General features: G+C 45.2%; 1 protein-coding gene across 1 annotated transcript in view; it reads left to right on the top strand.

The window, feature by feature from the left end:
- Nucleotides 1–1,172: 1,172 nt before the first annotated feature.
- Nucleotides 1,173–14,635, top strand: part of LOC122557073 (diacylglycerol kinase eta) — a 223,800-nt gene continuing 210,337 nt past the window's right edge. Inside the window, exon 1 of the mRNA XM_087992244.1 lies at nucleotides 1,173–1,477. Within this exon, the coding sequence (XP_087848370.1) occupies nucleotides 1,247–1,477 (231 nt within the window). The 5' untranslated portion in view covers nucleotides 1,173–1,246. The remainder of the gene's footprint in view (nucleotides 1,478–14,635) is intronic.

The raw sequence follows: 14,635 nt of genomic DNA, 5'->3' as shown, positions 1-14,635 counted from the left end.
AAGTAAATCCCCTCTGTTCCATCCTCATCAAGTGCTTGTGGGACAGGGATGAGCAGGAGGCTGGAAGAACACAGCAAGCCAGGCAGCATCAGGTGGAGAAGTCAATGTTTTCCGTGTAACCCTTTGTCAGGACAGGGTCAACAGTGGTTTAAATTTCTCTCTGTTCAATTCAACTCAATATAAAATTCCCCTTGCACTGATCCCTGTCAAGTGCATCTGGGACACGATCAAGTGCATCTGATCCCTGTCAAGTGCATCTTTAGTTTCATTTAACAAAGTTGATTCGGCCTTAAGCTCTGTCATAGTACAGGCTAAAATAAAAGTCCCTTCGTTATTATAAGGGGCCCAAACTTGTAACAGAGGGAAAATAAAGTAGCCCTCTTCCTGCTATAACTCTCATCACTTTCCAACACTTGGCTTGTAGCATTGAGCGTTATGGCATTTCAAGAGCTACTCCAAGTATTTTTTTAAAAGGTTGTGAGGGTTCCTGAAGAGGAGTCCAGCCCGAAACGTCAACTCTCTTGCTCCTGGGATACTGCCTGAACTGCTGTGCTTTTTCCAGCGCCACACTTTCTCAACTTTGATGTCTGCAGCATCTGAGGTCCCCGTTGTTTCCTAGTTGCCTCAACTCCCCTCCCAGGCAGTGCAATCCAGACACCACCCCCCTCCCCAACTCTCTGGGTGAAAACAAAAACAAAAAAAATTTGCTCAAATCCCGTTAAATCCTCCCCTTCACCTTCAAATTATTCCCCTCTCCTAACTGACCCTTCAGAGAGTGGCAGAGTTCTGGGTGACCTCTTGGGGAGAGAAGATGGGGAGGTCGCAGGAGCAGAATAAAATTTGGACAAAAAAAAAGGGCATAAGATCAGATGCCAGCTTTCGAGAAGGATTCACCTTGTGTGAGGGAAGATAACTGATCATAACCAATATCTTTGAACCTTGAGGTGGGTGAGTCTGGTAGTAGCGATTGCTATTAAACTGGGGCTCCTTTCGCATCCCCCCCCCCCCCATGTTTCTGTTGATTGGGGTCGGATTTTAGTACATCTCACGACGAGGACATGCAAATGACTGTTTGGTCCACACACATCAGCATATGAGTGATGCAGAGAGAGAGAGAGAGAGAGCCTGCAGTCAACGTGAGAGAGAGAGAGAGACACACACACACACACACACACAGAGCTGCTTCCGACCAAAACAAACTGCAAAGCGTGTGCCTCCTCTTCTGCAGTCTCAGCCGCTCTTTTGCATGTTTTATTCGGAGGCGGCAGGAGTGCCAGATCTCAGGAGAATGGCTGAGAAACTGCACCCAGACATGTGCCTCTCCCGGGAGAACCGCGAGTCCGTGTCATCCCTGGGCTCGGATAGGTCACTGCAGCCCGAGGTTGGGGAAGAGTCCTCGGACAGTGATGGAGAGGAGCAGGAGGGACCTCAGAAGCTGATCCGGAAAGTCAGCACCTCCGGCCAGATCCGCAGCAAGGTAGGGGCACCCGCGGGGGTGGCTGCTACCCTGGGGCACAGCGGGAGACTGTCTGCCCTCGGGTGGCTGCGACCCTGACACTGGGATGTGGGAGGAACTGTTATCCCGGGCTGGTAGGGCTGAGAAATGGGAGGGACTGTCGCCTTGTCGTTGTGACTGTCACCCTCGGGGAAGCTGTGACCATGGGGGCGATTGTAACCCTGGGGAGTGTGTAGGGATGTGACAGTGTGACCCTGGGGGTAACTGTGGCACTGGTGGGAGTATAGGGCTGTGAGACTGTGACCCTGGGGGTAACTGTGGCACTGGTGGGAGTATAGGGCTGTGAGACTGTGACCCTGGGGGTAACTGTGATACTGGTGGGGGTATAGGTGTGTGGGGCTGTGACCCTGGGGGTAACTGTGATACTGGTGGGTGTATAGAGATGTGAGACTGTGACCCTGGGGGTAACTGTGATACTGGTGGGAGTATAGAGATGTGAGACTGTGACCCTGGGGGTAACTGTGATACTGGTGGGGGTATAGGTGTGTGGGGCTGTGACCCTGGGGGTAACTGTGATACTGGTGGGTGTATAGAGATGTGAGACTGTGACCCTGGGGGTAACTGTGATACTGGTGGGAGTATAGAGATGTGAGACTGTGACCCTGGGGGTAACTGTGATACTGGTGGGAGTATAGAGATGTGAGACTGTGACCCTGGGGGTAACTGTGATACTGGTGGGGGTATAGGTGTGTGGGGCTGTGACCCTGGGGGTAACTGTGATACTGGTGGGTGTATAGAGATGTGAGACTGTGACCCTGGGGGTAACTGTGATACTGGTGGGTGTATAGGGATGTGGGGCTGTGACCCTGGGGGTAACTGTGACACTGGTGGGGGTATAGGTGTGTGGGGCTGTGACCCTGGGGGTAACTGTGACACTGGTGGGTGTATAGGGCTGTGAGACTGTGACCCTGGGGGTGATTTTAACCCTGGTGGGGGGTATAGGGGTTGTGGGGCTGTGACCCTGGGAGTGATTGTAACCCTGGTGGGGGGGTATAGGGGTTGTGGGGCTGTGACCCTGGGAGTGATTGTAACCCTGGTGGGGGTATAGGGGTTGTGGGGCTGTGACCCTGGGAGTGATTGTAACCCTGGTGGGGGTATAGGGGTTGTGGGGCTGTGACTCTGGGAGTGATTGTAACCCTGGTGGAGGTATAGGGGTTGTGGGGCTGTGACCCTGGGAGTGATTGTAATCCTGGTGAAGGTATAGGGGTTGTGGGGCTGTGACCCTGGGGGTTACTGTGACACTGGTGGGCGTATAGGGGTTGTGGGGCTGTGACCCTGGGAGTGATTGTAACCCTGGTGGGGGGTATAGGGGTTGTGGGGCTGTGACCCTGGGAGTGATTGTAACCCTGGTGGGGGTATAGGGGTTGTGGAGCTGTGACCCTGGGAGTGATTGTAACCCTGGTGGAGGTATAGGGGTTGTGGGGCTGTGACCCTGGGAGTGATTGTAACCCTTGTGGGGGGAATGGGGTTGTGAGACTGTGACCCTGCGGGTAACTGTGTTGACTGTGATGGGGGGGGGGGGGGGGGGAGTTGGGTGTCACCCTGGACTAGCATTACTGTGACCCTGGTGCTGTGTAAGTATGACCCCAATGTTGTCTGTGACCCTGGGGATGTATGACTGTGACCCTGGCGGTGACTGTGGGACACGGTACAGCCGGGTTTGGACATTCAGAAACCGCTTGGTTAAAAAGGGAATATGTCCCGACTAAAGCCCCTCTGCAGTGCCCGGTCTGTGGGCTCTGGAGTCGGCCACTGAGCCTGTATCGCCGCTCCCCCCGCCGCACCACAGTCCGACCAGGCAGACACCAGCGAAGCAATTATTTTCCTACAAAAGGGAGAGAGGAATTCATTCATCAGCTGGACAAACCAGGGAGACGCCAGCAAGGGAAAGATTATAAATACCGAGAGCGGACAACATGTAGAGGTCAGAGAGAGTCAGTCCGGGAAGGGGAGAGGTGGCCGAGAGAGAAATAATGAGAAAGAACCGATAAAGAAAGAAAGCTGGTAGAAATATAGGGAGTGTGCAGAGGATAGAGTGACAGCGAGAAATGCAGAGAGAGAGCGAGAGAGATGGAATAAGGAGAGATAGAGGTCAGAGAGGGGACAGATGGATAGAGAGGAGGCAGAAATGCAGCAGACAGGTGGCAGCCTGGCTGAGCTCAGAGAGAAAACAGACAACAAAATACAGAGATGGGAGATAGCCAGAGAGTGTACGAACAGGAGAGAGAGAGAGAGTAATTGAGAGGAGAGAGAGCTGAATCTGGCAGAGGGAGGTGAGTGAAGGTTTGGCCTGGATCATGCCCAGAGATTCTTTGGCAGCAGTTGGACCTGTGTCCTAGACTCAAGGACAACTTGATGGTTGGCGAAAGGACATGCACACGTTTCGGGCATAAGCACTTCTTCAGGAATTCCTGAACTTCCTGAAGAAGGGCTTATGCCCGAAACATCGATTCTCCTGTTCCTTTGATGCTGCCTGACCTGCTGCGCTTTTTCAGCAACACATTTTTAAGCTCTGAACTCCAGCATCTGCAGTCCTCACTTTCTCCATGCACACAATCTGTATATCGACAGGACAGGCAGCTCAGAGTGCAATGGTCAGTCTGCCTCAAAGCCGTACTTCATCAGAGGTGAATAGCTAGAAGCTGTGTGTCTGTGTCAGTTCAAAAGAAGAAAATGCCAGTGCAGCAAAGATCAGACAAAACCAAGATCTTCTGATATTGGGATGATTACATTAACATCAGTGCTGACAGTAACAGCCCACTCCCACTCACACTGACCCAAAGAACCTGCTGAAACTGATCCTAATAACACTCACATTGACCCTAATAACACACTCACATTGACCCTTATAACACACTCACACTGACCCTTATAATACTCACACTGACACTAATAACACACACACTGACCCTTATAACACTCACACTGACACTAATATCACACTCGCACTAACACTAATGGAACACCCACACTGACCCTAATAACACGCTCGCACTGACCCTAATAACACACTCGCACTGACCCTTATAAAACACTCACACTGACCCTAATAACACAGTCACACTATCCCTAATAACACACTCACACTGACCCTAATAACACACTCACACTGATCCTAATAAAACACCCACACTAACCCTAGCACACCCACACTGTCCCGAATAACACACTCACACTGACCCCAATAACACACTCACACTGACCCTTATAACACACTCAACTGACCCTTATAACACTCACACTGACACTAATAACACACTCGCACTAACACTAATAGAACACCCACACTGACCCTAATAACACGCTCGCACTGACCCTAATAAAACACTCACACTGACCCTAATAACACACTCACACTATGCCTAATAACACACTCACACTGACCCTAATAACACACTCACACTGTCCCTAATAACCCACTCAAACTGACCCTAATAACTCACTGATATTGAAGCCAGTAATCCATCCACACTGACCCTAATAACCGTCTGACCTCAATACTGACTCTAATATCCCTCCTAACCCACTGATTAATATTGATCTGAAGAAGCTACTCCCATTTACATTGACCCTAACAAGCCACTTAAACTGATGGTAGTCCTGATACATGCTGCTGTCCCTAGTCACCAAACACACCAGACAATGCCAAATAAGACAATCACATGGAGGGAAGTTGAGTATTTCAACCCAGTGACAGTGAAGGAATGGAGACATATTTCGAAGTCAGGATAGTGAGTGGCTTGGTGGGGAACCTGCAGTTGGTGATGTTCCTAAATATCTGCTTCCCTTGTCCTTCTAAATAGAATAGTTATGGATTTGGAATATGCTGTTGAAGGATCTTTGAATTTCTGCAGTGGGATTTGTGCACACTTCCGCTGAGTGTCAGTGGTAGACAGAATGGATGTGTACGGATGTGGTGTCAATCAAGCAGGCTGCTTTGTCCTGGATGGTGTCAAACTTCTTGAATACGGGTGGAGTTGCACTGACCTAGGCCTTGAGGAGTATTCCATCACACTCCTGACTTCTGCCTTGTCGATGGTGGATAGGTACTGGGGAATCAGGAGGTGAATTATTCACTGCAGGATTCCTAGCTTCTAGCCTGCTTTTGTAGACACTGTATTTATATGGTGAGTCCAGTTGAGTTTCTAGTCAATTGTAACTCCCAAGATGTTAGATTGGGAGATTCTGTGATGGTAACGCCATTGAATATTAAGGGGCGGTTGTTAGACTGTCTCTTTTCGAAGATAGCAACTTCCTGGCAATTGTGATGCAAATGTTGCTTGTCCCTTTTCAGCCCAAGCCTGGATATTGTCCAGGTGTTGTTGCATTTCAACATGGACTGTTTCAGACTGCTGATACCCCATGCATACTATTGCTGCCTCTAATAACCAACTCACACCAGCGCTGTCGCTAATAACCCACTCACACTGATATTGACCCTAATAATCCATTCATATTGCCATTCTGATAAATAATCCACTCAGACTGGCCCAGTTAATATGATTTGACAATGAATACTGCTCCAAACACACTCATGTGTTTCTGTAACAAAATGTCTTTTAATATGGTGGTCAGCAACCTGACTAGATAACCATTGGGCATCTAATAGTGATGTGTGGGGCAGACAAGTTATCCTTTCAGTCCAACAAAATATGAATAGTGCATTGAATCTCTATGCAGTTTCAGAGTTTGGAAGCCTCACCTTGCCAGGAGTCTTTAGTTTATAATTCAAATCTTGCAAGTTCTGACTCAGAGATGGCGAGGCTACGATTGAGCCAAGACTCAGTTCGATACTGATCATTACTCACTCATAATTATAAGCTGCAGATACGCTGATTTTAGCAACTGCAGTTAGTAGAAAGGACTTATGTTGGGAGGTGAATCACTTCAACACTGACAACAGTGTCCTACCATGTGAGACCTATATTTTCCACTACTGCGGCAGAGGAATGTGCTGACATTAAACTGTCTGTCAGAGACTTACTTATTTCATAGCTCCTTCAGTTAAGTATCAATTTAAAACACAGGCTCTATTAAGGGTATAATGCATGTAATTACTAACCATAACTATTGACACTTGCAGGGCTGTTAGATGCTGATCATTGATAATCATTTTACAAAGCAGATTTGGAATGGTAAAAATGGCTGGGAATGAAAGCTATCTGGATTCTGTGTACAGTTTTAGTAAGCACCCCCTTCCAATGTAGGGGTGATGAAATGGTAGTGCCACTGGAATAGCCGTCCTGACCCCTGGTTCAAGACCCAGGTTCAAATTCCACCATGGAAGATGGTGAAATTTGAAAATGATTAAATCTAGAATCAAAAGTTAGCCTCATGGTGACCATATAATAGATTGCTGTAAAATCCTATCTGGTTCACCAATAAAGGAAATACGCCACCTTTATGTTGGCTTGCTAACATGTGATTCATGGGAACAGGGTTAGGCCATTCAAACCTTTGAGCCTATTCCACCATTGAATAAGATCAGGGCAGATCTATGGCCTAAATCCATATATCTTTGGCATTTGCCTATATCTTTTCACACCTTTGCTAAATAAAGACAAAATCTCAGATTTAAAATGAACAACTGATCTAGTATCAACTGCCATTTGTGGAAGAGAGTTCAAAATATCTACCACCTTTTGTGTATCGGAGTGCTTGCTTACATCTCTCCTGAATGGGCTGGCCTTAGTTCTCAGACTATGCTCTTAGTTCGAGAATCTCCAAACAATGGAAAGCCGTTATCTTTATCTCCCCTGACTTTTCCTGTTAACATAAAACATAGAACAGTAGATCTCCCCTTAACCTTCTAAATTCAAGAGAAATCAGGCACAGTTTGTATAATCTCTCCTCATAACCTAACCCCTGAAGTCTAAGTATCATTCTTGTAAATCTATGTTGTACTCCCTCCAATGCCAATATTTCCTTCCGAAGGGATGGTGCTCACATTACTTCAAGTGGGATCTAACTGGGATTTTGAATAACTGCAGCATAACTTCTGCATCCTTGTATTCCAGTCTTCTAGATATAAAGGGCAGTATTTCATCAGCTTCCTTCATCATTTTCTGCACCTGTTTGTGACCTTTTAAAGATCTGTTCACCTGAACCTCAAGTGTCTTTGGACATCCAATGTATTTAACTTCATACCATCTAGTTCTATCTTTTTATGGCCCAAAATGGATAATCTCACATTGAATTCCATCTGCCACTATCATCTACACTGACTACAATGCAGCCTAACTTTGTGTCAAATTTGGATACAGTGTATGATTCTTTCAAGTTGTTAATAAATAACCTGAATAATCAAGGCCCGAACACAGATTGTTGTGGAACACCACTGGTCATGGCCTGCCAATTTGAATACCTACTCATGATCCCAACTTCCTGTCACCTGCCCTCAACCAATTTTCCAGCCATGGTAGTAATGTCCCTTCAGTTCTGTGGGTTGCCATCTTATTTTACAGTGCCTTATGTGAGACTTTATTAAAAGCCTTCTGGAAGTTCATACAATCAGCATCCATCAACATTCTCCTTTGTCACTATCTTACCTGTTCAAAAACATTAAATGAGGTTTGTAAGGCATGACCCAACTGTTATTAATCCATGCTAGGTCTCCCTGATGATCTGAAAATTTGAGAAGTGCTCAGTTACCCTAACCTTTATTATAGACTCCAACAATTTTCCCATCACACGTTAGGCTCACTGGTCTGTAATCTTCCTCTTTTGCCCTTCTTACAAAGTAGAGCGATGTGTAATTTTCAACCCACAGGGGTGACTCTTGCATCTAGAGAACTCTCAAAGATTATAGTTACGGTGCCTATAATGTGGTTCCCTACTTCCTTTAACACTCTCGAGTAGAAACCGTTAGGTCCTTTAGATTTGTCACTTTTAGTTCCATTCATTGTCGAAGTTTTACTTACATTCCTTTTGACAGACCTACAGCAGTGCAGTTGACTCATAAGTACACAATAAAATTGCCTAGCAAGCCTAAAGAACATTACAAAACTGGATGGATTGCCCAGCATTGGAGTTGACACCATAAATGACAATGACAAACCCAGTCTTGTTTACATTGTCATACTCACAGAATTATTCTTAATACGTGCTATTCTGGACACTGCCATTATCATCATCCCTGGGTATGTCCTGTCCCATTGGTGGGATAACCATGCAATCTTATTGTATCAGATCAAACATCAACAAAGAAATGGCCTGGTGATTACCACCCTATTCAGCTGAGGATTCAGTGCTGCTCTATGCTGAGCACCATGTTGTGCACTGAACTTGGCCAGTGCACAAAATGTCCTCTGGGTGGGGGATTTCAATGCCCACCACTGACTGGGGCTCAGCAGCAGCACTACTGATCAAGCTGATTGGGTGCTAAAGGGCATCACTGCTCAACTAGGTCTGTGGCAAATGGTGAGGGAATCGACAAGAGGGAGAAACATATTTGACCTCTAGCTTACCAAACTGCCAGCTGTAGATGCATCTGTCCATGACAATATCGGTAAGAGTAACCACTGCACAGTCCTTGTGAAGACAAAATCCCATCTTCACATTGAGAATAACCTCCATCGTATTGGCACACGCTAAATGGGATAGACTTTGAAATGATCCAGCGACTCGAGACTGAACATCTATGAGGCTGTGTGGGTCATCTGTAGCAATAGGATTGTATCCAACCACAATCGACAAAAAAATTTGCTCAGCATATTCTCAACTCTACCATTTCCTTCAAGCCGGAAGATCAACCCTGGTTCCATGTTGAGTGCAGGAAGTCATGCCAGGAGCAGCACCAAGCATACCTAAAAATGTGATGTCAACCTGCTGAGGCTACAGAACAGGACTCCTTGAGTCTCAAACAGCAGAAGTAGCATTTAATAGAAATGACTAAGCAATCCCGCAACAAACAGATTGGATCTAATGCATTCCTGATGGATCCAGTCATGGATGAATAAACAACTCGCTGGAGGACGAGGCTTCACCCTTGTTCCCTTCCTTAATGATAGGGAGCCCAGCACATCAAACCATGGTAAACATCCATCTTCAACTATCAGTGCCAAGTGATGAGCCAGTTACCCTCCTGTTGAGATCCCTAGCATCATGGATGCCAACCTTCAGCCAATTCAGTTCACTCCATGGGATATCAAAACAAACTGCTGAACGTACTGGATGCAGTGAAGGTGATTAACCCTGACAACATCCTGGCTATCGTATTGGAATCTTGTGCTCCAGATTTTGTCATGCCCCTCGCGAAGTGGTTTCAAACAGTTACAAGATTGGCATGGAAAATTGCTCAAACATATCTTGTGCACAAAAAGCAGGACAAATCCAAACAGGTCAATTACTGTACCATCAATCTATGGTCAATCATCAGCAAAGTGATGGAAGGAGTGTCACAACAGAGTTATCAAGTGGCAGATACTTAGCAATAACCTGCTCACTGATGTTTAGCTTATCAAAATCTAGTTTGTGTTCCGCCAGCCCATTGAGCTCCTGATCCCATTACAGTCTTGTTCCAAACATGTACAAAAGAGCTGAATTCCAGAAATGAATTGAGAGTGATAGTCTTTGACATCTAGGCTGTTTTTGATTAAATGTGGCATCAAGGAGCCCTAGTAAAACAGGAATTAATAGGAATCAAAGGACAAACTCTCTCCTGGTTAGAATCACACTGGTACGTACGAAGATGGTCGTGCTTGTCGGAGGTCAGTCATCTCAACTCCAAGACAAATCTGCAGGAGTTCCTCAGGGCAGGGTTCTAGGTCTAATTTTATTAATAACTTTCTCTCCATTATAAAGTCAAAAGTGAGGATGTTCGCTGATGATTGCACAATGTTCAGCACCATTCGCAACTCCTCAGATAATGAAGCAGTTTCTGTCCATATGCACCAAAATATGTCAAATAAAATTCATGCCAGCCAAATTCTAGACAATGACCATCTCCAGCAAGAGAGATTCTAACCATCATCCCTTGACACTCAATGGTATTACCATCACTGAATCCCGCACTATCAACATCCTGGGGATTATCATTGACCAGAAACTGAACTGGACTCACCATATAAATACAATAGCTACATGAGCATGTCAGAGGCTGACAATTCTGCAGTCACTTCTGGACTCTCAAAGACTATTCACCAAGTCTAAAGAATGTTTTCCAATTGGCTGGTCGGGTGCAGTTTTAACAATATCTGAGGAGAAAACAGCCTGCCTAGCTGATACACCACCACTTTCAACATTCACTTTCCTGACTGACACTAAAATGCAGTCGTGTATACAATCTCCAGCTGCAGTATAGTAACCCACCAAGGTTCCTTCCATAGCATTTTCCAAGCCCACATCCTCTGCCAACTTGAAGGATAAGGGCATAGATACATGTGATTGCTGCCACCTGCAAGTACCCCTCTAAGTTGCACAAATCTTGACTTGAATTTATACTGCTATTCCTTCATTGTCGCTAAGTCAAAATCCTGGAACTCCCTAGCAGTACAGTGTGTGGCCCGACATCACACGGACTGCAGCATTTCAAGATCTGGCTCATACCACCAGGGTAATGAGGGAACGCCAATAGATGCTGGCCCAGCCAGCGACACCCACATCCTATCAAAGAATAGCAAACCACCAGCACGCTCTATGTGAGATGTGAATCATTGTTTGCAATATGAATGAATTGGGTAGGTTTGAAGCAGATTAATACCTGTCAACCTTCAGCCTTCACTTTGAATCAAAGCCTTCCACTTGGTAACATTTATGTCTGGTTGTTGCAGCGAAAGCAACCACAGGCATTGATATTGTGTACAGGACCAGATTATTCTGAGATTGTACCATATGCACTACTTGACAAAGTGCCCAATTATTGGAGATCATGATGGTAGCCATCATCTCCTAGTTATTGAGTTTGCCATGGCATAAGCACTGTGATAATGTTGTACCTGACCTGAGTGTGTTTGATGGGGAATGCAGAGACAGCTTTACTATGTGCCGAAGTCTCTCCTGGGAATATTGACAGAACTGTATAGATTGAGCTTTACTCTATATATAAATCACCCTGTATTGCCCTGGGAGTGTTTAAACAATCCATAGTGATTTCTGCTCTGTATATAGCCCAAAAGAGAAAATAAAATTGTCAACAACTTGTAGTACCTGGAATGAATATATTGGTCATACTGAAGCTCCATTTTGTATCATACGACATTGTTGGACTAATATGTCTCATTCGAGGAGAAACATCATTTGTGTCTATCTATTCCAAGATGCAGTGCTGTACATGTTTCAATCACCTCCCACACGTGGTGAAGGTCAGTGGATCATATGGCATATCCTTGTGCCTGAACTGCTAGCCCCACAAACTGCTCTGTGCACCGCATTGATATCAGTCACCAACTAACAATCTCTGTGAATCATGACTCTTACCTATTGTTTCTAGGTTCATATCACCATCACTTAACACAACTGGAAGTCTCAAACCCACATCTCACAGCTTGCACACACTAAACTGTGACAGGCACAACACCCAAATCCATTTTCCAGCTTCAGTGGCTAACTGTCTGTCTTACACGTCAAGGTGGCACCCAGCCTAAGACAGCAGCAGATGGGTATGCATTTTGAAGTGCTTGCTGTGTTAGAGAGGCCTGCTGGAAAGCTTCCAGATAACCACAAGGAGCTGGGGCAAGACTGGCACCAGTTTCACACATGTTTTGCATTAAACGCACACGTGGTGACCCATTCGGGACACATGTAGACACAAGCATGGACCCAAGCATGATGCAGCATCCAACAGCAGTGGAAACAAAAGCTGAGTGTTGCAGTAAAGGTCAGGCTGAGATCATACAAACTCAACTTATGGCCATGGAAGCTTACATTGCTCTTCTCTAAGTCGATATTGTTGCTATGCATTGTTCAGACCATTGTCATTTGACTGCAGATACTATAGTACCTTATCACAACCTTGAGACATCAAACACAACCATGGGAAGAAGAGTCCTGTGTGATCACTGATGCCTTCTGGATGAACCCTACACTGCCTCTAAGGGTCTTAACCTTTACCTAACACATTTCTATTATCTTTATTTCTCTTGATCTGGAGCTCGGTCCTGCTTTGCTCAAGCTACATGACCAATGATGGCTGTTGGATTCAGAGTAACCCTGCCCCCTGTCCAACATATAAGCCATCCTCTCAGTCACCTGACTCAATGTTTCCCAAACTCAAATAAAACATCCCTGTTTCAGGATATAGAAATTAAGAAGTGTCCATTGCCTTTGTCACAACCTCATGTCTTCCCAAAGTGTAGAAAATAAGGCAGCAAATTTACACACAGAAAGATTCCACAAACAATAATTAGATATATGACCAGATAGTTTGTTCTGATGATCTTGATTAAGAAGTCATTGTTAGCCAAGACTCCAGGAAATGTTAGGATAAGTTTGGAAAAGCTGACACTGTTTTCCTTGGACACGAGAAGAGAGTGTTGCTGGAGAAGCACAGCAGGTCAGGCATAAGCCCTTCATCAGGAAACGTCGATTCTCCTGCTCCTCAGATGAGGCCTGACCTGCTGTGCTTCTCCAGCAACACACTCTTCGACTCTGATCTCCAGCAGCTGCACTCCTCATTTTCTCCTTGGAGAAGAGAAGGTTGTGAGGAGATCTAATAGAAGTGACCTCATGAGAGGTCTGGACAGAGTAAGTCAGAATAAACAAAATTACCACTTGTGAAAGAGTTGCGAATGAGAGGGCAAAGATTTAAAGCGATGACAAAAGAAGCAAAAGTGACAGGAGGGAAATGTTTTCATCTGTCAGTTAGCATGTGGGATGCACTGCCAGCGAGTGAAATGGCGACAGTCTCAACTGAGACATATAAAAGCAAATTAGATAGTCTTATGAAGGGTAAAATTTCAGGGAAATGGCAAGAGAACAGCACCAGGTGAGATGGTCATGTGGAGGTGGTATTTATATGATGGGCTGAAAGGTTTCCTTCTGTCCTGTGACAGTTCTATGTGAACTCTTCTGTTGATCTTCAAAATAGTATCTTATAACCCTTTAGATCCATCTGAGAAGACAGGCAGGCTGTCTATAAATGTTTATAGACTATAATGGAGTATTAGTTTAGATAAGTGGGCTATATTGTGAAGAATGAGACATGAAACCATACACACTTTGTTTGAAATGTAAAAGTCCTGCTAATTAAAGTACAGTTGCATGAATGAATGGATCCCTGTCTGTGTCGAATTCTACTTCAATTGATGGAATCTTAAGTCCAATATTAAGGTAAAATAGAAATTAGCCCACAGATGATGAGCCACTGTGCTGCTGCATTAGAGTTGCAAATATTCCCTGTTTGTATTGTCTTTACTTTACATTTATCAGGACAGGAAAGCCACAGGCAATAGTTGCTCAATAAAGCAGGTCAAAACATCATCAGACCGCCAACTGAAAATCAAGTTCCTTTTTGTGAGACAAGAAGCAGATCAGATGCTTGGCTACTGCCTATTAACCTCTCCTCCCATCTCCCCAAGCAAATAGTAGACATGATCAGCAGTTTTGACACTCCTTATGTTTTCCACTCTGTCATTCATTAGATGTTGACAAAATATTTTTGTGGCACTTTATCCACTGATTTCTCCCTAGGATTGGGAAAAGAACTGCAGTGAAAATGAGAATTTCAGAGCTCACGAACTTGCCTCAGCTGTGCCATCCCACTGTTACAGGATCTGCTTGAATCTTCTTTTCCATTGACTCTCCAATTTTAATTCTTAACTTTTCTTCTACCTTGGCTGATGTAATAGACAATAGACAGTAGACAATAGGTGCAGGAGTAGGCCATTCTGCCCTTTGAGCCTGCACCACCATTCAATATGATCATGGCTGATCATCCTTAATCAGTATCCTGTTCCCTGCCTTATCTCCATAACCCTTGAGAGCTCTATCCAACTCTTTCTTAAATGAATCCAGAGACTGGGCCTCCACTGCCCTCTGGGGCAAGGCATTCCACACAGCCAGCACTCTCTGGGTGAAGATGTTTCTCCTCATCTCTGTCCTAAATGGTCTACCCCGTATTTTTAAGCTGTGTCCTCTGGTACGGCACTCACCCATCAGCGGAAACATGTTTCCTGCCTCCAG

This window comes from Chiloscyllium plagiosum, unplaced genomic scaffold, assembly GCF_037043375.1.
Source record: "Chiloscyllium plagiosum isolate Xiang-an unplaced genomic scaffold, Cpla_swu_hap1 HiC_scaffold_11, whole genome shotgun sequence".
Lineage (NCBI taxonomy): Eukaryota > Metazoa > Chordata > Chondrichthyes > Orectolobiformes > Hemiscylliidae > Chiloscyllium > Chiloscyllium plagiosum.
This window is presented reverse-complemented; position numbering and strand designations above follow the sequence as displayed.